Raw genomic sequence first — 22,830 nt, 5'->3', positions numbered from 1 at the left:
AATGAGTAGATGTGTCCAAACCTTTGACTAGTACTGTATAATGATATTTTATAAATACAATTCCCTATGCAAATCTGATCTTAACTAGACTGTTACAAAACTGGCAAATGGTGCCTTGTATACAGTATGTACGTATTTAAATGTATCAATGTTGAAATAATTGAAGAGACCTTGATGTTATTCGAATGAATAATGAGTTGTGGACTTTGATACACTTTTCTAATAATATGCCTTCATTTCAATTAAACTATCTCTATTGACCTTTTCATTACACTGACTACTAGGCAACAGGCATTGCAGCTTGAAAAACTTAAATCCCAACTTTAATATCTCTTTGAGTTCCCTAAGACTAGCCTAAAAGCGTTCCACTGCTAAGCATCAAAAACATGATAGGTAAAGTTCTCTTGCTTGGGTTTGAGACTGAAGCTGTAGGTTCCAATTCGCTTCCTGTGGTAGAAGAACAAGGAAGAGAGACTCCCGATGAAAAGGAGGAACAGTCCTATTCCCAGTAAGCTGTAGTCCACTGGACGAAGAGTAACAGAGCTCTCTTTGACGGACACTGACAGAAAACATGTCAGAATACATTAACTCCCCAATATGTACAGCTGATCATCATCATATACTGTATATCATGGGCTATATATATATAAGTAGGACATTCTGGATATTTTGGATATTATCAGTAGCCTAGTCATCATGTTGTCACAGTATAGCTTATTTTGATGCAGTAACACTTTGAAGAGCATTTACCTTCGTGTGATCGAAAGAATGGTCCACAGGATGCTTTTGCCGTTCCGATTAGATTGGACAATCTTTCTGTCCGCTCAATACAATCCTAACAAAATAAAATATTATGGAAAGAGAACAGCATTGAACTAGTTAAACTTCTTCTCCTAGTAGAGAAGTTTTCAAAAGCCTCTATGGTAGTCATATCAAAATGGTTGAACACAGTGGCTAAATTAAACCGGAAATACCCAGAGCCCCTGCACCTTGGGTTAAAGGGAGAGCCAGGCAGAGCCAAGCTCCAGCACCTTGGGTTAAAGGGAGAGCCAGGCAGAGCCAAGCTCCAGCACCTTGAGTTAAAGGGAGAGCCAGGCAGAGCCAAGCTCCAGCACCTTGGGTTAAAGGGAGAGCCAGGCAGAGCCAAGCTCCAGCACCTTGGGTTAAAGGGAGAGCAAGGCAGAGCCGAGCTCCAGCACCTTGGGTTAAAGGGAGAGCAAGGCAGAGCCAAGCTACAGCACCTTGGGTTAAAGGGAGAGCCAGGCAGAGCCAAGCTCCAGCACCTTACGGGTCCAAAAAATAGTAGGATAAAAAGTAGGATAAAGTATTCATCCTAACCCAAACCCCTAACCCTAGAATAGTAATACATTGTACTCACAGTAGTAACCCTAAACCTAATTATAACAAATTTGTCATAACCCTAGCCTTATATTCAACCCGCCAGGACTTCCCCACCTCCGAATTCCCAATTTAACCTCTGGTTGAACAGTAAATCTAGACATCAAAGTACATACTGTTTACTTGAGTAGTACAGTATGAATAAAGATGGACAAATACTCACAGGCTGGCAGGTGGTCGAGCCACTCTTGATACAGATATGAATCTGGCAGTGCAAGTAGATGACATTGAGGTTGACGTAGGAGAAGATGCGAAGGGACAGGCGAGAATTGCTGGAGTTGCCGTTCTCCAAGACTGTGGTGTATGTGTTTGGGAGGGGACAGCTGATGAGAAAAGAGAGACAGAGAGAGACAGATTACTGGAAAAAAGCTTAGAAAGTACCTAATCACATCTGAACCTTCAGGAAAATGGACAATACATTTAAATTATATTATATTATATTCCATGCCACTGAATGAAAACCTAGCATTTAAGCTAACTATGACAGGGCAACATCAAAATAAATTGTAGAACATACCTGTTTTCTAGGAACAAGTAAATTGTTGGTTCCAAGGGGTTGCTGCTCTGGGTGGCCCAGCACTTGTTGATGACCACTTTGATCTGGTCAACTGTGGAGTTGACGCTGACCTCGACCACAACGTCCTCCTCGGGAGACAGGCTGTAGTTCTGAGGGAGAAGGGACATTCCATTCAGGAGCTGAACCGTCACATGGAAAGTCCCTGAGCCCATGACGACATCTTTGATCATGTCATACCTGTCAACAAAATATGCCTGAATAAGATATTTTGTAACAACATGCTGAATATGTCTAGTTCATAGATACTGCATTAAAATATACTGTTTGTCAATTAGAGAGAAATGTCAAGCCTTTATTGAGTAAAGTTATGTGTATTCAGTTTCAGTCTAGCTGAGCAGTGATTTGTGGGAGTAAAAGTGTGGAGGGGGATGTGACCATAGTGACGGTAGATAAGGTAACCATGGTGCCTGGCAGAGCATACCCTGTGGGGTCATAACCCGCAGAGATGAGGATGCTTTTCCCAAAGGTACACATGATGGGGACCTCCAGCCGTACTGTAGGCACCCTCGTTTCGCTGTCGGGCAGGCTCTGGGGACCCATGGAATTGAACAGAGTCGTCTGAGCAGTGAAATGAGTGCTATTCTGAAATACAAAAGTTAACAGGGGTATGGGAAAGTTATTTTACTTTCTAACAGACCATGAGGACAGTTCAATCTAGTTTGGTCATCCAACACCTGAACCTACAAGAAACAATGTTCACAGGCTGCATGTTTTTTAGTATATTTTTTTGTTGTTACATGTTTTTACTAAATAAGGACATTTTAACCTGTAAAATCCAGGTCTGTTATGTACTGTACATTATAGAATAACCTTTTATTTACCCAAAACACACCAGAGACTATGCTTATTGTGACACAAGGGGGCAGTATGTAGCATCCTCTAGCCACTGACTCACAAGTTTACTGACTCACATATAAGAGCTGTGTGTTACACTGGTCCCAAGCCACTGTCAGCTGGACATGGCTGCTGTTCCCTCCGTTCATGCCACACTCCTGTCTCCCCAGGTAGAGGGAAGAGTCCCCAATGTGCCTCGCCCCCAGGAAGTCCCTTACAACTGTCACTGTGATATAGCTGGCCCTGCACTCCACAGAGATGCCCCTCGTATCAGAAACCAGAATAGCCGGAGATGTAGGAGTCATAGGCTGCAGACTCGTTGTGATGAGACCGCTGGTCACATTGGTGGTCATTGCTGTAGGAACATCAGTGGTGGTTGTGGTTGGAACTGGGGTCATGGTTGTCAGTGGGATTGGAGTAGCGGTTGAAACAGTGTTGTTGATTCTAACGGCATTGTTGGTTGTAACTGGTGTGTTGATTGTAGTTGTAGTTTTATTGTTGGATGTGATTGAGGTTGTATTGTAGGTTGTAGTGGTTGAAACTGTATTGTCGGTTGTAACCAGAGAGTTGGTTGTGGTTGTGGTTGTAGCTGGAGCTGGAGCTGTGGTCGTCTGGACAGGTGTTGTGATGGGCATTGTAGGTGTGGTTGTGGTCAAATGTGCTGCAATGCAAAAACATGAAAATTACAGGTTGAACTGTAGTGAACTGATTAGGCAATGAAGCCTGAAGTACTCTAGTATCTCCAAATACATATGAATTAAGACTATCAAACTAAAGTGAAAGAAAGGATTCTCTATTGTCTACCTGAACAGGCCCGTCCCGGCCTGGAGGGGTTGGAGTCAGTGAATCCGTCCAGACAGAGACAGCTGTAGGAGCCCCAGGTGTTACTGCACTGGGCCCATGGGGAGCAGTCCATGTCCCCTGTACTGCACTCATCAACATCTGTTCGAGACAAAAAAACGAAAATAAATCTGGCATTGAAAATCAGGTTAACAGTTTGTGCAGATTGGTATCACAAAATGTGCCCTCTATCTAATGCTCACAGAGAGTTATCTTCTTTCATATTTAACCTACAGTATATTTAATCAGGAAGTCCCATTGATACAAATAATAGTTTTCAAGAAGGCCAATTGGAGACCTGGCACATTATCTTGTGCACATTCCTTTTATCAAAATCAAAGTATTCTTACAACTGTAAAAGGTTAAGACAGCATTACCATCTATACTGGTGTTGTTGCTGTCAACAGTGTATCTGGAGCTGTTCTGTAGGGCCTGTACCAGAGCAGAGGACACCTTCAAGATGTCCTGGGACTGACTGGGTGTGAAGATGATGGTGAAGTTCACTACTACACTACCAGGGGTCAGGCCTGTGATCTGAACCCTCACATCTCCTGAGTTCACCAGGGCCAGGATATCAGGAGGGAGAGACTGGAGGATCTGTGGGACAGTGTTGTTTGATAGAAACTACAACATTACAACATGTATGAACTATAACTACAACATGTAGGAACTACAAAACATGTGTAGGTGTCTTTATTAGGCTTTTCTTTTACATCATTAATTTATTCCATGTTTTCACTATAAGTGAGGACAATGACAACATTCAAACATTCAAAAAACATTTATAATTTAGCCTTGTACCTCTTCCACAATACCACGACTGAGATTCTGATACTCCTGGCTAGTGGGGTACAGCAGGGCATCAGTGAACTGCACGTTGGTCAGGCGAACTGTTGCTCGAAGTGTCTGTGCAGCTGTGAATGGGATACACTCATCCAGTCAATGCAATGCAGTAATTAGAAAAGCAGTGGTGTAAAGTACTTAAGTAAAAATACTTTAAAGTACTACATAAGTAGTTTTTGGGGGTATCTGTCCTTTACTTTACTATTACCATTTTTACTTTTACTTTTACTTCACTACATTCCTAAAGAAAATAATAAAATAATAGTACTTCTTACTGACACCCAAAAGTACTCGTTACATTTTGAATGCTTAGCAGGACAGGAAAATGGTCCAATTCACACACTTATCAAGAGAACATGGCGGACTCACTAAACACAAATGTTTCATTTGTAAAGGATGTCTGAGTGTTGGAGTGTGCCCCTGGCTATCCGTAAAAAAATAAAAATAAAATATGCTGCCGTCTTGCTTATTATAAGGAATTTGAAATAATTTATACTTTTACTTTTGATACTTAAGTATATTTTAGCAATTACATGTACTTTTGAAACTTAAGTATATTTAAAACCAAATACTTTTAGACTCTTACTCAAGTAGTATTTTACTGGGGGACTTTCACATTTACTTGAGTCATTTTCTATTAAGGTATCTTTACTTTTACTCAAGTATGACAATTAGGTACTTTTTCCACCACTGTAGAAAACTTTAATATCTGCTATAGGAGTCAGCATAACATGAAAGTGTTGTGGTAAGTACAACCAAGTCATATAGCTGTGTCAGTGTGTAATGAATAAAGTACACTGCATCAGTTAGGAGAACACAACCCTCATAACAATTAAAGTATGCACACATTGCAGAAAGTTGATCTATCGAAAATCCTGCACATGGTACTAACCAGTCTTAACCAGCAGCAGCAGGCTGGCCCCCTGGCTCCCACAGGCACAGGGAGTGACAGTGACGTTGTAGAGAACCCCAGGCTGCAGCCCTGTCACCTCCAAGACTGACAGCTCTGTCTCCCAGCGTCCCTTGACCTCTGACCCCTCCCTCAACACCACCAGGAAGCTGAGCCCGCTCTGGGATTGGCCAGTCCAGGACAGGCAGAAAGAGAAGCCATTAATGTTGGAGGCCTGCAAGTTGGTGGTGGGGGTTGGGTCTGGGGGAGAGGGGAGAAGGGAGAAGGGAATCAGTAGTCAATCTCACCTTCTATGAAATATCACAGCATCTGAGCTGTTTTGAAATTAGTGATTTTGTTAAGTGTTCCATTTCTTAAAACAATTAGATTAAAGTGGAGCACTTAGGAAAATATTATCCAAACAGCCTCAGGGCTCCTAGAAACAGCAGGGGAGTCATTGGGGGAAACTGATATTGAAGAAAAAATAAGTCCACATGCTTAAAATTGGCACTGTTATACACTGTATAAGCAGAGAGTTATTCATTTACATACGGCATGTGGATGGTGATAGTGAGGACACACTTAGGTACATGTCCTCCACAGTAGGTCCCACGCTGGTTTGGGGCATAGAGGTGGAGAGGGGCAGGGTAAGAGTGTTGGTGTTAGTGGTATGCTGCAATGAAATGGGACTACTCCAGGATGTGAGACCTGTACTGGTCTCAGACCTGTTGGAACTGGCTGTAGCTAGGTCATGTGTGGTAGCAGGTATTTGGGTGGAGCTCAGCATCATGCCCCTGTCTGTGGTTGTAGCTACAGCTGTTGGGTTATCAGTAAAGCTGGAGACCCAGGACTGATAGCTGCTGTTGGGTGGCAGCTCTGTTGCATTGGCCCACCAGAACATATGAGTGGCATTACTGGGCATGGCTGAGGTCACAAGGTCAGCAGCTGTAAGGAGAACAAATAGGTTGAGAGTGTGAGTTACAAACATTTTAATTTTGACATTAATTTAATATAACCCAGAGTTAGTGTACACCCCTCCCTGTCCTTACCTTGGCAGTGTTCCCCTGTGTTGTTGGAGTTCAGATCAGTGAATCCAGGATGGCAGGTGCAGCTGTAGGAGCCCTCTGTGTTGGCACAGTCTGCCTGACGTGAGCAGCTGCTGAGAGTGGCATGGGTACACTCATCTATATCTGAAAGGACAGCAACATAATGTGTTTTATATGTAGACACTATATATACCTACAGGATATATAATGTATGCCCTTGAATGAATGTGTGTGTGTGTGTGTGTGTGTGTGTGTGCATGATTGCATGCATGCATGTGTGTGTTCATGTGTGTGAGTATGCGTGCTTGTGAGCACATCTGTGTGTATTATTGTGAGTGTATGATTGTGTGTTTGCACTGGTGTGGTGTGTGTTTTTGTGAGTGTGTCAATTACTAAAAAAAAAAAAAAATCCAGAGGAAACGTGACAGATGAGTGTGAAGAGGAAATGGAAGCAGAGTGGGACAAAGTGGTGTTACTGAGTCAGCACAGTGTTCTCAGCAACATCATAGCCACCATAAAACCCAACAAAGTTGACAGATAGATGTTACCAGAGATAATGTACAGTACCAGTCAAAAGTTTGGACACACCTACTCATTCAAGGGTTTTTCTTTATTTACCACATTGTAGAATAATAGTGAAGACATCAAAACTATGAAATAGCACATATGGAATCATGTAGTAACCAAAAAAGTGTTAAACAAATCAAAATATATTTTATATTTGAGATTCTTCAACTAGCCACCCTTTGCCTTGATGACAGCTTTGCACACGCTTTGCATTCTCTCAACCAGCTTCACCTGGAATGCTTTTCCAACAGTCTTGAAGGAGTTCCCACATATGCTGAGCACTTGTTGGCTGCTTTTCCTTCACTCTGCTGTCCGACTCATCCCAAACCATCTCAGTTGAATGGATGTCAGGGGATTGTGGAGGCCAGGTCATCTGATGCAGCACTCCATCACTCTCCTTCTTGGTAAAATAGCCCTTACACAGCCAATAGGTGTGTTGGGTCATTGTCCTGTTGGAAATTCCATGATAGTCCCACTAAGCCCAAACCAGATGGGATGGTGTATCGCTGCAGAATGCTGTGGTAGCCATGCTGGTTAAATTACAGACAGTGTCACCAGCAAAGCACCCCCACACCATAACACCTCCTCCTCCATGCTTTACAGCGGCAACTACACATGCTGAGATCATCCGTTCACCCACACTGCGTCTCACAAAGACACAGCAGTTAGTACCAAAAATCTCAAATTTGGACCCCAGATCAAAGGACAAATTTCCACCAGTCTAATGTTCATTGCTCATGTTTCTTGGCCCAAGCAGGTCTCTTCTTCTTATTGGTGCCCTTTAGTAGTGGTTTCTTTGCAGCAATTCGACCATGAAGGCCTGATTCACACAGTCCCCTCTGAACAGTTGATGTTGATGTGTATGTGACTTGAACTCTGTGAATAATTTATTTGGGCTGCAATTTCTGAGGCTGGTACCTCTAATGAACTTATCCTCTGCAGCAGAGGTAACTCTGGGTCTTCCATTCCTGTGGTGGTCCTCATGAGAGCCAGTTTCATCATAGCGTTTGATGGTTTTTGCGACTGCACTTGAAGAAACTTTCAAAGTTCTTGAAATTTTGACTGACCTTCATATCTTAAAGTAATGATGGGACTGTCATTTCTCTTTGCTTATTTGAGCTGTTCTTGCCATGATATGGACTTGGTTTTTTACCGAATAGGGCTACCTTCTGTATATATTTTGATTTGTTTCACACTTCTTTGGTTACTACATGATTCCATATGTGTTATTTCATAGTTTTGATGTCTTCACTATTATTCTACAATGTAAAAAATAGTAAAAATAAAGAAAAACCCTTGAATGAGTATGTGTCCAAACTTTTGACTGGTAGTGTATATGGCGCTCACTTACAGTATCTAGAGATGTATTTGGCCCTGGGTGTTACACCCCCACAAAAGCCTGTGTATTTACACCCCACAGTGAAGTACAGTATCCTCTTACCTTCAACAGACACCGAGGTGACTTCTTCAATGTGTTTGAGAAGAAGTTGCAGCTTTGCGGTAGTGTTGGACAAGGACAGAGTTTCAAGGGAACCAATCAGCATAGATGAAGCGGTTCTGAATGGCCCTATAGGCCAGGAGCTGATGTAGTATACAGAGACGTCAGAGGAGTCCAGGGCTCCAGTCACCTGTAAGCCAATACAGAATGGGCAAGGCCTGTACTAGGTACACACAGTGAGAAATATACAGTGGCTTGCGAAAGTATTCACCCCCCTTGACATTTGACCTATTTTGTTGCCTTATAACCTGGAATTAAAATGGATTTTTTGGAGGTTTGTATTATTTGATTTACACAACACTTTGAAGATGCAAAATAAACGGAAAACGGAAAACTTGAGTGTGCATAACTATTCACCCCCCCAAAGTCAATACTTTGTAGAGACACCTTTTGCAGCAATCGCAGCTGCAAGTCTCTTGGGGTATGTCTTTATAAGCTTGGCACGTGTAGCCACTGGGATTTTTGCCCATTCTTCAAAGCAAAACTGCTCCAGCTCCTTCAAGTTGGATGGGTTCTGCTGGTGTACAGCAATCTTTAAGTCATACCACAGATTCTCAATTGGATTTAGGTCTGGGCTTTGACTAGGCCATTCCAAGACATTAAATGTTTCCCCTTAAACCACTCGAGTGTTGCTTTAGCAGTATGCTTAGGGTCATTGTCCTGCTGGAAGTTGAACCTCCGTCCCAGTCTCAAATCTCTGGAAGACTGAAACAGGTTTCCCTCAAGAATTTCCCTGTATTTAGCGCCATCCATCATTCCTTCAATTCTGATCAGTTTCCCAGTCCCTGCCGATGAAAAACATCCCCACAGCATGATGCTGCCACCACCATGCTTCACTGTGGGGGTGGTGTTCTCGGGGTGATGAGAGGTGTTCGGTTTGCGCCAGACATAGCGTTTTCCTTGATGGCCAAAAAGATCAATTTTCGTCTCATCTGACCAGAGTACCTTCTTCCATTTGTTTGGGGAGTCTCCCACATGCCTTTTGGCGAACACCAAACGTGTTTGCTTTTTTTCTGGCCACTCTTCTGTAAAGCCCAGCTCTGTGGAGTGTACGGCTTAAAGTGGTCCTATGGACAGATACTCCAATTTCCGCTGTGGAGCTTTGCAGCTCCTTCAGGGTTATCTTTTGTCTCTTTGTTGCCTCTCTGATTAATGCCCTCCTTGCCTGGTCCGTGAGTTTTGGTGGGCGGCCCTCTCTTGGCAGGTTTGTTGTGGTGCCATATTCTTTCAATTTTTTTATAATGGATTTAATGGTGCTCCGTGGGATGTTCAAAGTTTCTGATATTTTTTTATAACCCAACCCTGATCTGTACTTCTCCACAACTTTGTCCCTGACCTGTTTGGAGAGCTCCTTGGTCTTGCTTGGTGGTGCCCCTTGCTTAGTGATGTTGCAGACTCTGGTGCCTTTCAGAACAGGTGGATATATACTGAGATCATGTGACACTTAGATTGCACACAGGTGGACTTTATTTAACTAATTATGTGACTTCTGAAGGTAATTGGTTGCACCAGATCTTATTTAGGGGCTTCATAGCAAAGGGGGTGAATACATATGCACGCACCACTTTTCCGTTATTTATTTTTTTGAATTTTTTGAAACAAGTTATGTTTTTCATTTCACTTCACCAATTTGGACTATTTTGTGTATGTCCATTACATGAAATCCAAATAAAGATCCATTGAAATTACAGATTGTAATGCAACAAAATAGGAAAAATGCCAAGGAGGATGAATACTTTTGCAAGGCACTGTATATAACGGACCATCATTGAGAAGAACGTAGGGAGAGATACAGTAGCCTACCACAGAGTGCAACAGCCTTGTGTGGTTCAGGATTCCCCCGTCCATGGATATCAGCTGCTGGTAATCTGTCTTCACGGTCACAGTGACGTTGAAGCAACAGCCTCTATTGCCTGAGTGAAATAATAATGTATAACGGTTTGCAATATGATTTTCTGTGTCGTGATGTTTACACAATGGTAGTTATTATGCAACTTAAACATATATCTTGAATCACTTTAACAATAAAGTTTATCTGGGGTCTGTACTCACCTGTATGTTGAGGGTCAGTGCAAAAAGATAGGCCCTCTCTCTGGCAGCACTTTTGCCACCCTGGGCAGTCTGAGTCCCATTCACACCCTGTATTCCTGGGGGCCTCCACTACACCCTCAGGGCAGGAGCCTGGTTTGGCAGTGAACTCTCCACTTCTGTTCATAGCTTAATCAATGAGAGAGAGAGAAATAGAGAGAGAGTATCATATTAAATGTTTACAAAGTAAATAGGAAACTACAAACTGTATTCTTGGTTGACAGCCCCATCTAGTGATCTTTGTTAGATACTTCATAAAAAGGGGTCTCCGTGACTACAGGTCCTGATTGTTGTAGGGGCTTGGGTGCTGATGTAAATTGTGAAAATGAGAAAACTGTTAAATATGTTCTTTACACATAGATACTTCTGTGTGCTCCTAAATATACTTTGTTTTCATGATGAACAAGTCCTAAAATATAAGCTAGAATACTCACGTAAAGCACAGTAGCTGCCCACTTGTTCATAGCCCTCACAGCACCTCATAACCTCCTCGGTGACATTCATGTACTCTGTTCGATAGGCCGTTTTGTAAAGAGTGACCGCACACGTCTTCCAGGGTAGCCAGCTGCCACAGGACCTCCTGTCCCTGTAGGAGGTCTTATAGAACCACACTTTACTCACCACCCTGCTCTCATGTCCAGTACACAGGTGGTAGCTGGACATAGACAGGACATATCCTGAAATAAAGAAATAGTTACGTTATATATCTAATGGAGACAATGCTGTTTTTTATGTTTGCAGAATGTAAGACAAATGGGCAGGGAATTCCAAACAACAGTTACGAATACATAATATTGGAAAATAAGTATTTGCAGATCAATGTAGCATAAATAACAGGAAATATGAACACGAACACATAACTAAAGGTTTTAATTTCCACAACAGCCAGCATTCATATAGGACCAAGGAGTGCCCACAATATCAACACACTTACAGTATAAGACATTTTAACATTTGCATAAGGCACCTGGTTTTAAAAACGGAATCAAAACTGATTAGCAGATATAGGCCACCTGTCTCAACCAGTACAAAGAAAACATATTAACAAAGATATCATGGAACACGGTAATAAACAGTAATGCATACACATTATCATATTATTGATTGTGTCATAACTTATTGTCCTACCTTTAAACAAAGTGTTGTGTCCCCTACAGAGTTCCAGAAGAGCCACGGCCAGACTGAGAGAGAACATCCAACTCATCTTGAACAAATGAAATACGACACGTATTCAAGGACCATGCTGCACTACCATCTTCAGAGCTGAGCTTTTGGTAACTGTTCTGTGTTTCTTTTCCCTCATCATCCACCCCCCCCTGATATCCTCCTCCCTTGCTCCCACAGTCCCCAGTGTAACATACTGCATGGCAATATCTAGATGGAGAGTGAATTCAGCCACATGGAGAGCGTGTATTCATTCACATTTGGTTGAAGTGACATTTCTGCAATCAAATTGATCCCTTTGTATATTCCTATGTTCCTGTATGTTTCCTGTATTTAAAATTACTGTTCATTCCTAACTGTTGAGTGTGTGCTTATCATCCCAAGCAGTTATAATAAGAGCCTTCAATGTGTGGCCAGGAAAACCATAAGGCTTTAAACATACACTACATCACCAAAAGTATGTGGACACCTGCTTGTCGAACATCTCATTCCAAAATCATGGGCATTAATATGGAGTTGGTCCCCCCTTTGCTGCTATAACAGCCTCCACTCTTCTGGGAAGGCTTTCCACTAGATGTTGGAACATTGCTGCAGGGACTTGCTTCCATTCAGCCACAAGAGCATTAGTGAGGTCGGGCACTGATGTTGGGCGATTAGGCCTGGCTCAAAGTTGGCGTTCCAATTCATCCCAAAGGTGTTCGATGGGTTTGAGGTCAGGGACCTGTGCAGGCCAGTCAAGTTCTTCCACACTGATCTCGACAAACCATTTCTGTATGGACCTCGCTTTGTGCACGTTGGCATTGTCATGCTGAAACAGCAAAAGGCCTTCCCCAAACTGTTGCCACAAAGTTGGAAGCACAGAATAATCTAGTATGCTGTAGCGTTAAGATTTCCCTCCACTGGAAGTAAGGGGCCTAGCCCGAACCATGAAAAACAGCCCCAGACCATTATTCCTCCTCCACCAAACTTTACAGTTGGCACTATGCATTCGGGCAGGAAGCGTTCTCCTGGCATCCGCCAACCCCAAATTCGTACATCGGACTGCCAGATGGTGAAGCGTGATTCATCACTCCAGATAATGTGTTTCCACTGCTCCAGAGTCCAGTGGTGGCGAGCTTTACACCACTCCAGCCGACGCTTGGCATTGCGCATGGTGATCTTAGGCTTGTGTGCGGCTGCTCGGCCACGGAAACCCATTTTATGAAGCTCCTGACGAACAGTTCATGTGCTGACGTAGCTTCCAGAGGCAGCTTGGAACTTGACAGTGAGTGTTGCAACCGAGGACAGACTATGTTTACGCGCTACACACTTCAGCACTCGGCAGTCCATTCTGTGAGCTTGTGAGGCCTATCGACTTTGCGGCTGAGCCGTTGTTGCTCCTAGACAATTCCGCTTCACAATAACAGCACTTACAGTTGACCGGGGCAGCTCTAGTAGGGCAGAAATTTGACGAACTGACTTGTTGGAAAGGTGGCATCCTACGACGGTGCCATGTTGAAAGTTACTGAACTCCTCAGTAAGGCCATTTTACTGCCAATGTTTGTCTAAGGAGATTGCATGGCTGTGTGCTCAATTTTATACACCTGTCAGCAACACGTGTGGCTGAAATAGCCGAATCTACTCATTTGAAGGGGTGTCCACATACTTTTCTATATATAGTGAATGTTATGACCTGCCATGGCACTGTCAATGCAAGCAAACAACATGTTTGTGATGCTAGAGGGGAAGAGATGGTGGCTATGAGAAGAGAGCAGCAGTGACTGTCCCAGGTGACTTGGTTTCCACTCAAGTAACCATGGCAGTGTTTGCTCTCATCTCCTCACCCACAGCCTCCAGCAGGCAGGCAGGAGAATCAGGAGAGGTGATATAAAAATGCAGTCACTAAAATACTGTGCTACCAGTGGTGGAAATGTACTCAATTGTCATACTTGAGTAAAAGTAAAGATACCTGAATAGAAAATGACTCAAGTAAAAGTGAAAGTCACCCAGTAAAATACTACTTGAGTAAAAGTCTAAAAGTATTTGGTTTTAAATATACTTAAGTATCAAAAGTAAATGGAATTGCTAAAATGTACTTAAGTATCAAAAGTAAAAGTATAAATCATTTCAAATTCCATATATTAAGCAAACCAGACGGCACCATAAAAAAAATTAAAAATTGACGGATAGCCAGGTGCACACTCCAACATTCAGACATAATTTACAAACTAAGCATTTGTGTTTAGTGAGTCCGCCAGATCAGAGGCTGTAGGGATGACCAGGGGTGTTCTCTTGATAAGTGTGTGAATTTGACCATTTTCCTGTCAAAATGTAACGAGTACTTTTGGGTGTCAGGGAAAATGTATGGAGTAGAAAGTACATTATTTTCTTTAGGAATGTAGTGAAGTAAAAGTTGGCAAAAATATAAATAGTAAAGTAAAGTCCAGATACCCCAAAAAACGACTTAAGTAGTACTTTAAAGTATTTTTACTTAAGTACTTTACACCACTGTGTGCTACCTAGCATTTCACTAGTCTTGCCTATGGCAACAGACTATTCATGAAATATGAATATCTTCTGCTGGTTGTAATGCTAACTAAGCTCTCTAGGAAAATGAGTTACTTTTCTAGAAATTGTGTCACTTTTCCCCCAAAGACCGTAATAAAAAATATATTTTCCACCTATTCATAAAAAGATCTCTATATTCTCTGGAATTTAAAAGGTTCAATCATCACAACACATTCATTACCGTCCTTCCACACAAGGCTTGGGGATGTTATACATCTTGTAATTCTAATGTGTTGTGAAAATGAACTATTAAACATATGAAGCAATTAAACCTAGCATCAGTAATAGGACTGAATCAATGATGATATTCTGAGGCACTGGGGCATATCACTGCATGAAAAGGCACATTTATAGGTCGAACACTCCAGTGCACAAGTCCGAAAAGGTCGAGTTTCTGGAAATTTGCGGGGCACATGTCCAGCAGTGTTTGGCCCTGCACACGTCCTGTAAATCTCAGATAACGGACCACTTTTGTGCGCAGACATGCACGGACGTGTATACAGTATGTCCGGAAATGGTTCAGTAAAGCCCCAGAAACTACCACACACGTCCACCCACTTACCAGGATACATCTTGAAATTCCAGTGCACGCCTTTGACGTCAGTTGCAATACATCTCCTTCCACGTCCGCCCACGTCTCTCCCATAAATGTCAGTAAATGGTTGTGCACTTGCTCAAGGTTGCACATACTTATTCGCCCCACTGAATGCTAATGCTAGTCATTGCTAGCTTGCCTTAGTGGCTGTCATTGGTATAATAAAAACATTATTAAATGAATGACTTAGTGAATTAGGAATGAATTAATGAATAAATGACTGAATTATTTATATTATTATTAATATCACAAATCAAGGTTTCTACACCTTTTCAGAAATAAATATTCAAGCACCACTATCAAGGTTTTTCCAGCACCTCACGACATCGCTATACTAAAACAACTCTTAGTTCCTTGAATAAAACTCACAAATACACTTCTTGAAGGATGACAATTAATTGCATTAGAGCAGGAGAAAGTGGGTAATAGCATCTGCATTTCGGGAAAGTATTCAGACCCCTTGACTTTTTTCACATTTTCTTACATCACAGCCTTATTCTAAAATGGATTAAATTGTTTTTCCCCCTAATCAATCTACACAGAATACCCCCAAATGACAAAACAAAAAAGTTTTTTTTGATTTTTTTGCACATTTATAAAAAATGAAATATCACATATACATAAGTTTTCAGACACTTTACTCAGTACTTTGTTGAAGCACCTTTGTCAGCAATTACAGCCTCGAGTCTTCTTGGGTATGACGCTACTAGCTTGGCACACCTGTATTTGGGGAGTTTCTCCCATTCTTCTCTGCAGAGCCTCTCAAGCTCTGTCAGGTTGGATGGGGAGTGTCGCTTTACAGCTATTTTCAGGTCTCTCCAGAGATGTTAGATTGAGTTCAAGTCCGGGCTCTGGCTGGGCCACTCAAGGACATTAAGAGACTTGTCCTGAAGCCACTCCTGTGTTGTCTTGACTGTGTGCTTAGGGTCATTGTCCGGTTGGAAGGTGAACCTTCACCCCAGTCTGAGATCCTGAGCGCTCTGGAGCAGGTTTTCATCAAGGATCTCTCTGTACTTGCTCCGGTCATCTTTCCCTCGACCCTGACTAATCTCCCAGTACCTGCCGCTGAAGAATATCCTCATAGCATGATGCTGCCACCACCATGCTTCACAATAGGGATGGTGCCAGGTTTCCTCCAGATGTGACGCTTGGCATTCAAGCCAAAGAGTTCAATCATGGTTTCATCAGACCAGAGAATCTTGTTTCTCATGGTCAGAGTCCTTTAGGTTCCTTTTGGCAAACTCCAAGTGGGCTGTCATGTGCCTTTTACTGAGGAGTGGCTTCAGTCTGGCCACTCTAACATAAAGGCCTGATTGGTGGAGTGCTGCAGAGATGGTTATCCTTCTGGAAGGTAATCCCATCTCCACAGAGGAACTCTGGAGCTCTGTCATAGTGACCATTGGGTTCTTGGTCACCTCCCTGACCAAGGCCCTTCTCCCCCGATTGCTCAGTTTGGCCAGGCGGCCAGCTCTAGGAAGAGTCTTGGTGGTTCCAAACTTCTTCCACTTAAGAATGATGGAGGCCACTGTGTTCTTGGGGACCTTCAATGCTGCAGAAATGTTTTGGTACCCTTCCCCAGATCTGTGCCTTGACACAATCCTGTCTCGAAGCTCTACGGACAATTCCTTCGACCTCATGGCTTGGTTTTTGCTCTGACATGCACTGTCAACTGTGGGACCTTATATAGACAGGTGTGTGCCTTTACAAATCATGTCCAATCAATTGAATTTACCACAGGTCAAGTTGTAGAAACATCTCAAGGATGATCAATGAAAACAGGATGCACCTGAGCTCAATTTCGAGTCTCATAGCAAAGCGTCTGAATACTTATGTAAATAAGGTATTTCTCTTTTTTATTTGTTAGAAATTTGCAAAAATGTCTAAAAACCTGTTTTCGCTTTGTCATTATGGGGTATTTTGTGTAGATTGATGAGGAAAACATTTAATTCAATCCATTTTAGAGTAAGGCTGTAACGTAACAAAATGTGGAAAAAGGGAAGAGGTCTGAATACTTTCCGAATGCACTGTAGGTTGCCTTGATGAAAACTCCTGTGACGTCACGAGAGGCTACACAGCTTTCAGCGGGATTGCTCAAGTAGTGCAAGGAGACAAGGTTCAAACAAAACAAGGATTTTATTAAAGGTCTTGGGAAATTAACGAAAATATAACCAAATTCTGTTCTCTTGTGGCTCTTTAAGGGTTAACAGTTCAGGGATGTCTCTTCCACATCCAAAATCATAGTTCTCACTCGCTCAGTTAACTTTTCCCCAGCCTTACTGTAGTCCACGTTGCAGCTAGTGGCCAACCCAGCAAAAAGTCCTTCCCAATGTCTCTCCCGTAGTTCCACAGGCGAATATATCCAAAGGTGAGTATTTCCCAAAGGTAAGTATCTCCAAATCCTTATATTCCTCATGGAAGTGGACGTGCAGCACTCTTGTCCTCCAGAGAGCCCAGGTTGGAGACTGTGTTACTTCACAACCCACACACTCACTCTCAGTGTGTCTCTTCCCTTCAAAACCTCCAGCTCATCAGCTCCTGATCTGTTTCAGCTGCGTGGGAAGATTGGCCATAGAGGGGTGGAGTTCCCGACCATACCAGCAGATGGAGCCATAGCTGTCTGGGTTTGCAGCCATCTCAGGGGGATGTAACGTCCCTCCAGGACACAGCCTCTCGTGACATCACACATCCCCCTCCTCGGGACCGACGTCCTCGTCGGGGTAAAGGCAGCGAAGAAGGCATCACGCCGGGAGAGGGCGTCCGCATTGCCGTGGTGCTTGCCAGCCCTGTGGACAACAGAAAAGTTAAACGGTTGCAAGCTCAAAAACCATCTGGTTACTCTACTGTTTGATTCCTTGTTCTTGGCCATCCACTGCAGAGGGGCGTGATCAGATACCACCATGAAACGTCGGCCCAGGAGATAGAACCGAAGGGACTCCAGGGCCCAGACTACAGCCAGACATTCTTTCTCCACCGTTGAATAGTTCTTCTCTCTGGGAAGTAACTTTCTGCTTAGGTAGAGAATGGGATGTTCTTCACCGTCATGTGCCTGGGTGAGGACAGCACCCAGACCCACCTCCGAAGCATCCGCTTGGACAATGAATTCCTTCTTGAAGTCTGGTGCCACCAGGATCGGACTGGAGCAGAGTGCTCGCTCCAGGTTGAGGGAAAGCCGCCTCCGCCGCGAGGGTTCCACTTCACCATTCGTGAGTGGCGTTTGGTCGTCAGCTCCGTCCAACGGTGCAGCTATGGTAGCAAAATCTGCAATAAAGCGTCTATAGTAGCCAGCGAGGCCCAAAAATGACCTTACTTGCTTCTTGGTGATGGGCTGCGGCCAGTCCTGTATGGCCCGCAGTTTGGCTTCCCTGTGGTTTGACCAACCCCCGCCCAATGGTGTACCCCAGGTAGTTTGTCTCACTGAAGGCCAGCTTGCACTTCTTCGGGTTTGCCGTGAGCCCTGCTTCCCTGAGCCGAATCCAGCACCGCTTGTACCCGGGGTATGTGGCTGGCCCAATCCGGACTTTGTATAACAACATCATCCAAGTAAGCCGCTGCGTTGCCTCTTGTGGGGCGCAAGGACTCGATCCATCAGGCGTTGGAACGCGGCAGGTGCCCCGTGGAGACCAAACGGAAGTCGGGTATACTGGTAGAGCCCCTCCGGGTGGCAAAGGCTGTCTTCTCCTTGACGCCGGGGTCAGGGGTACCTGCCAGTAGCCTTTTGTGAGATCAAGAGTGGTTAGGAAACGAGCATGCCCCAAGGAGTCTATTAAATCATCGACACGAGGCATTGGGTATGCATCAAATTCAGACACTTCATTCAACTTTCGATAGTCATTACAAAATCGTACTGAACCGTCTGGCTTGGGAACTAGTACGATGGGACTTGCCCAGGCACTGTGGGACTCTTCGATTACTCCCAACTCCAGCATCTTCCTTACCTCCTTCTGTATAACCACTTTACGAGCCTCTGGCACGCGGTACGTGCGCTGGTTTACCGTTCGTCCAGGCATGGTGCGGATCTCATGTTGGACCACCTCTGTGTGACCGGGAAGGGAGGAGAAGACATCCTGGTTCTGCTCCACGAGTTCCAGGGCCATCTGTCGTTGATGTGGGGACAGATTTGGACCCAGCTGAACCTCTTCTCGCGCCGGTTCCTTGGTCTCTGTGGGGGGTAGACAGCTGAACATCGCCTCTCTGGCGTGCCACTTCTTTAAAAGGTTAACATGATAAATCTGCTCAGTTTTTCTTTTATCTGGTTGCCTCACCTTGTAGTTTACTTCTCCCACGCGTTCAATGACCTCATATGGTCCTTGCCAGGTTGCCAGGAATTTACACTCAACGGTTGGCACCAGGACCAGCACTCTGTCCCCCGGCCAAACTCCCTGGGTTGAGCAGATCTGTTGTAGGCGGCTTGCTGTTGCCGCTGACTGGCCTCCAGGTGTTCCCCGCATCATGGGATAGATGGCCTTCATTCTCTCCCCTCATAGCCCCGACATGGTCGATCAGTGTCCGCTGTTGGCATGGCTGCTCCTCCCAGGCCTCCTTGGCGATGTCGAGCAGTCCTCTGGGTCTGTAGGAAAGCAAGAGCTCAAAGGGTGAAAAACCAGTAGAAGACTGAGGTACCTCTCTCACCGCAAATAATATGTATGGTAACAGCTGATCCCAGTTGCGCCCATCTTCCCCTACCGCTTTCCGCAGCATGGATTTTAGTGTTTTGTTAAAACGTTCGACTAGACCATCTGTCTGGGGGTGGTAGACCGAGGTTCTCAGCTGTTTGATTTTCAGTAAAGCACAGAGTTCTTTCATCACCCTGGACATGAATGGAGTCCCTTGATCCGTCAATATCTCTTTTGGGATTCCCAGACTAGTTGAGAGACGGAACAGCTCCTTGGCGATTTGTCTGGATGTAGCCTTCCTCAGCGGAATGGCCTCCGGGTACCGGGATGCATAGTCCAGAATGACCAGAATGTATTGATGTCCCCTGGAACTTTTCGGTAAGGGCCCGACTATGTCTAATCCAATCCTCTCAAAAGGAGTTTCGATAATGGGCAAGGGAATGAGCGGTTTCTATATGTGGGCTTTGGCGCAACCTGCTGACACTCAGGGCAACTACGGCAGTAGTTCTCTATCTCTTTGTGTACTCCTGGCCAAAAGAAACGTTGCATGATTCTTTCCTTAGTCTTCTCTACCCCCAAGTGGGCCCCTAGCGGGTGTGTGTGTGCTAGGTTGAGTACTGTGGCCCGATAGGGCTGTGGCACTCAGGAGCTGTTCATGCACTTCATCATTTTTCTTGACTATCTGATATACTAACCCCCGGTTTACTGCGAAATGGGGGTAAGTAGGGTTTGTCTTATCACCTAACACTACACCTTCTAATACCTGCACATTTCTTAAGGCATTTGCAAGAGTAGGATCTTGTAATTGAGCCGTACCATACTGGCCTGTGAGAGGGGAAGCTCTTGGGTGCCTGGGACGTCTTCTTCACTGGAGAACGGAGCACTTTCCTGGGCTGCGTTCTCTTCTCCCGTATCCGGACCAGTCTCTGTGTCGGTCTGGGCACCTGCCATCCCTATCAGAGCCCGGGCGGGAGTGAGTAATTCGGAGGATTGCACCGGAGCCTTCCCAGGATGAGTCTTGCCTCTCCGTTTCCGAGGTACTCGGGTTATCCTCTCCTGAGACTCTCTCCAGAGTGGGTAAAAGGCTGGGCAGTCTCGTCCAATTAGGACAGGGACGGGGAGGGAATCAACCACCCCCGCCGTCGTGTGTATGGTTCCCCGTGTGCTGGTCATTGTAAGTTCAGTAATGGGGTATTCTCTGGTGTCCCCATGGACACAGGAAACTGGGAGGACTTTCCCCGGGGTCAGACACGTTGGGCCCACCAAATCCTTACGCACCAGGGTGGCCCGGCTACCAGAATCCAGTAAGGCCTCCACATCATGGTGATTCACAGTTACCGGGCAGGTGGGGGGTCGATCTGGGCCGCCATCTACGACTCCCAAGAGCGAGGCAAAAACGGTGTGTGGGTGCTGAGCTGGAGGACTCCGCAGTGGGCATAGGTTCATCGGCTGGTTTCCCACACTGCCAGGAGATATGTCCCATCTCCCCACACCGGTAACACTGTCGAGTTTCCCCCTCCTGGTGTACTCTTCTTGGACCCGCCTGGTTTCTGGCTCCCCCTGAGCCGGGATAAGTCCTGACGTGGCTGGGTTCGAGACCTTGGGGGTCCTTTGGACGGGTTCTTCCCATTTGTGGTGGGGCCGCACTCCTGGGGTCTTTTCGGGAAGCATTCAGCATCTCCGCTGTGGCCTGGTACTTTTCCACAGCTTCCACGGTCAGATCAGCCGTGGTCAAGGCCTGTTGACTGATGAACCGTTTTGCCTCATAAGGCAGGGCGCGTAGGTAACGATCCACCACAACGGCCTCCCACCACCGCTGCTGCTGTATTCCTCTGCGGATCCAGCCATTTCCTTGCGATTCGGACAAGTTCATGCATCTGCGCCCGAGGAGGTTGGTCTGGTTGGAAGGTCCAGCTGTGAAAGCGCTGGGCCATACCAAACTTTGTGAGTCCATATCTGCTGAGGATCTCAGACTTCAGGGCATCATAGTCAGTAACCTGGTCAGGGCCCAGGTCCCGGACAGCATTCAGCGATTCCCCCGGTTAGAAAGGGGGCTAACAGACCAACCCACTGTTGCTTGGGCCAGGCTTCCCTAGTGGCCGTGGCCTCAAATGCATGCAGGTATGCCTCAATGTCATCGGTAGCTCCCATCTTAGATATAAAGTCACTTGCCTTTATTGGGCGGGTATTTTGGACAACCCTCTGTCTCTGCAACTGCAATTCCTCTGCCTTCAGAAGGTTGGCTTTCTTTTGCTCCTCCAAGAGAGCCACGTTTGCTTGCATCTGGGCTTGCTGGCCAGCAACAAGGGCTTTTCAATATGTCCTCCATTTCAGTCGGCGGGGAGCCTACGGCCAACTTGGAAAACTGGGTGATCAAACCTTCGGTATCCTCCTCTGACATGCACTATTAACGCTTGAGCGTGCCCGTATTCTCCACCATCTGTGACGTCACGAGAGGCTACACAGCTTTCAGCGGGATTGCTCAAGTAGTGCAAGGAGACAAGGTTCAAACAAAACAAGGATTTTATTAAAGGTCTTGGGAAATTAACGAAAATATAACCAAATTCTGTTCTCTTGTGGCTCTTTAAGGGTTAACAGTTCAGGGATGTCTCTTCCACATCCAAAATCATAGTTCTCACTCGCTCAGTTAACTTTTCCCCAGCCTTACTGTAGTCCACGTTGCAGCTAGTGGCCAACCCAGCAAAAAGTCCTTCCCAATGTCTCTCCCGTAGTTCCACAGGCGAATATATCCAAAGGTGAGTATTTCCCAAAGGTAAGTATCTCCAAATCCTTATATTCCTCATGGAAGTGGACGTGCAGCACTCTTGTCCTCCAGAGAGCCCAGGTTGGAGACTGTGTTACTTCACAACCCACACACTCACTCTCAGTGTGTCTCTTCCCTTCAAAACCTCCAGCTCATCAGCTCCTGATCTGTTTCAGCTGCGTGGGAAGATTGGCCATAGAGGGGTGGAGTTCCCGACCATACCAGCAGATGGAGCCATAGCTGTCTGGGTTTGCAGCCATCTCAGGGGGATGTAACGTCCCTCCAGGACACAGCCTCTCGTGACATCACACTCCCCAGACATGATCCGTGTGCTGTAGCTCGTCAAGTAGCTCTGGTCCCTCTCCAAGCGGCTCTGTAGTTCTTGATTAAGGGCAGTGAGCACCTCACTCCGCAAGTAGGGGGGGCTTGACGAACCACACTGGTTTTCTGTTTTGCAGGCCATCCTCCTCATCAGGTTCACATTAACTCTTCTCCAAATGTCTCTCTCATCCTCTACAAGCACTCTCGACCATGCATCTAGAACCAATAGAACACAGTAAACAAATG

General features: G+C 45.1%; 1 protein-coding gene across 1 annotated transcript; it reads right to left on the bottom strand.

Moving 5' to 3' along the window:
* Nucleotides 1-11,828, bottom strand: LOC121578949 (uromodulin-like 1). Its single transcript, XM_041893243.2, has 17 exons — nucleotides 11,709-11,828; nucleotides 11,015-11,257; nucleotides 10,545-10,709; nucleotides 10,296-10,405; nucleotides 8,436-8,622; nucleotides 6,431-6,571; nucleotides 5,934-6,326; nucleotides 5,385-5,642; nucleotides 4,451-4,563; nucleotides 4,027-4,246; nucleotides 3,614-3,751; nucleotides 2,887-3,470; nucleotides 2,397-2,557; nucleotides 1,916-2,152; nucleotides 1,562-1,721; nucleotides 751-835; nucleotides 1-559 (listed from the first exon to the last, which is right to left on the bottom strand). Exons 1-17 carry the CDS (start codon nucleotides 11,782-11,784, stop codon nucleotides 372-374), a joined length of 3,459 nt encoding a protein of 1,152 aa, XP_041749177.1. The 5' UTR covers nucleotides 11,785-11,828; the 3' UTR covers nucleotides 1-371.
* Nucleotides 11,829-22,830: the final 11,002 nt, after the last annotated feature.

The sequence above is a fragment of the Coregonus clupeaformis genome, chromosome 13 (genome assembly GCF_020615455.1).
Source record: "Coregonus clupeaformis isolate EN_2021a chromosome 13, ASM2061545v1, whole genome shotgun sequence".
In the NCBI taxonomy this organism is placed as follows: Eukaryota; Metazoa; Chordata; class Actinopteri; order Salmoniformes; family Salmonidae; genus Coregonus; species Coregonus clupeaformis.
This window is presented reverse-complemented; position numbering and strand designations above follow the sequence as displayed.

Excerpts from the sequence above, each read along its gene's own strand:
- LOC121578949 (XM_041893243.2), bottom strand. The coding sequence starts at position 11,784 with ATGAGTTGGATGTTCTCTCTCAGTCTGGCCGTGGCTCTTCTGGAACTC. Across the intron at positions 3,752-4,026 it reads CAACAACACCAGTATAGATG|ATGTTGATGAGTGCAGTACA; the intron begins GTAATGCTGTCT and ends TGTCTCGAACAG. Across the intron at positions 3,471-3,613 it reads GCCGGGACGGGCCTGTTCAG|CACATTTGACCACAACCACA; the intron begins GTAGACAATAGA and ends TTTGCATTGCAG.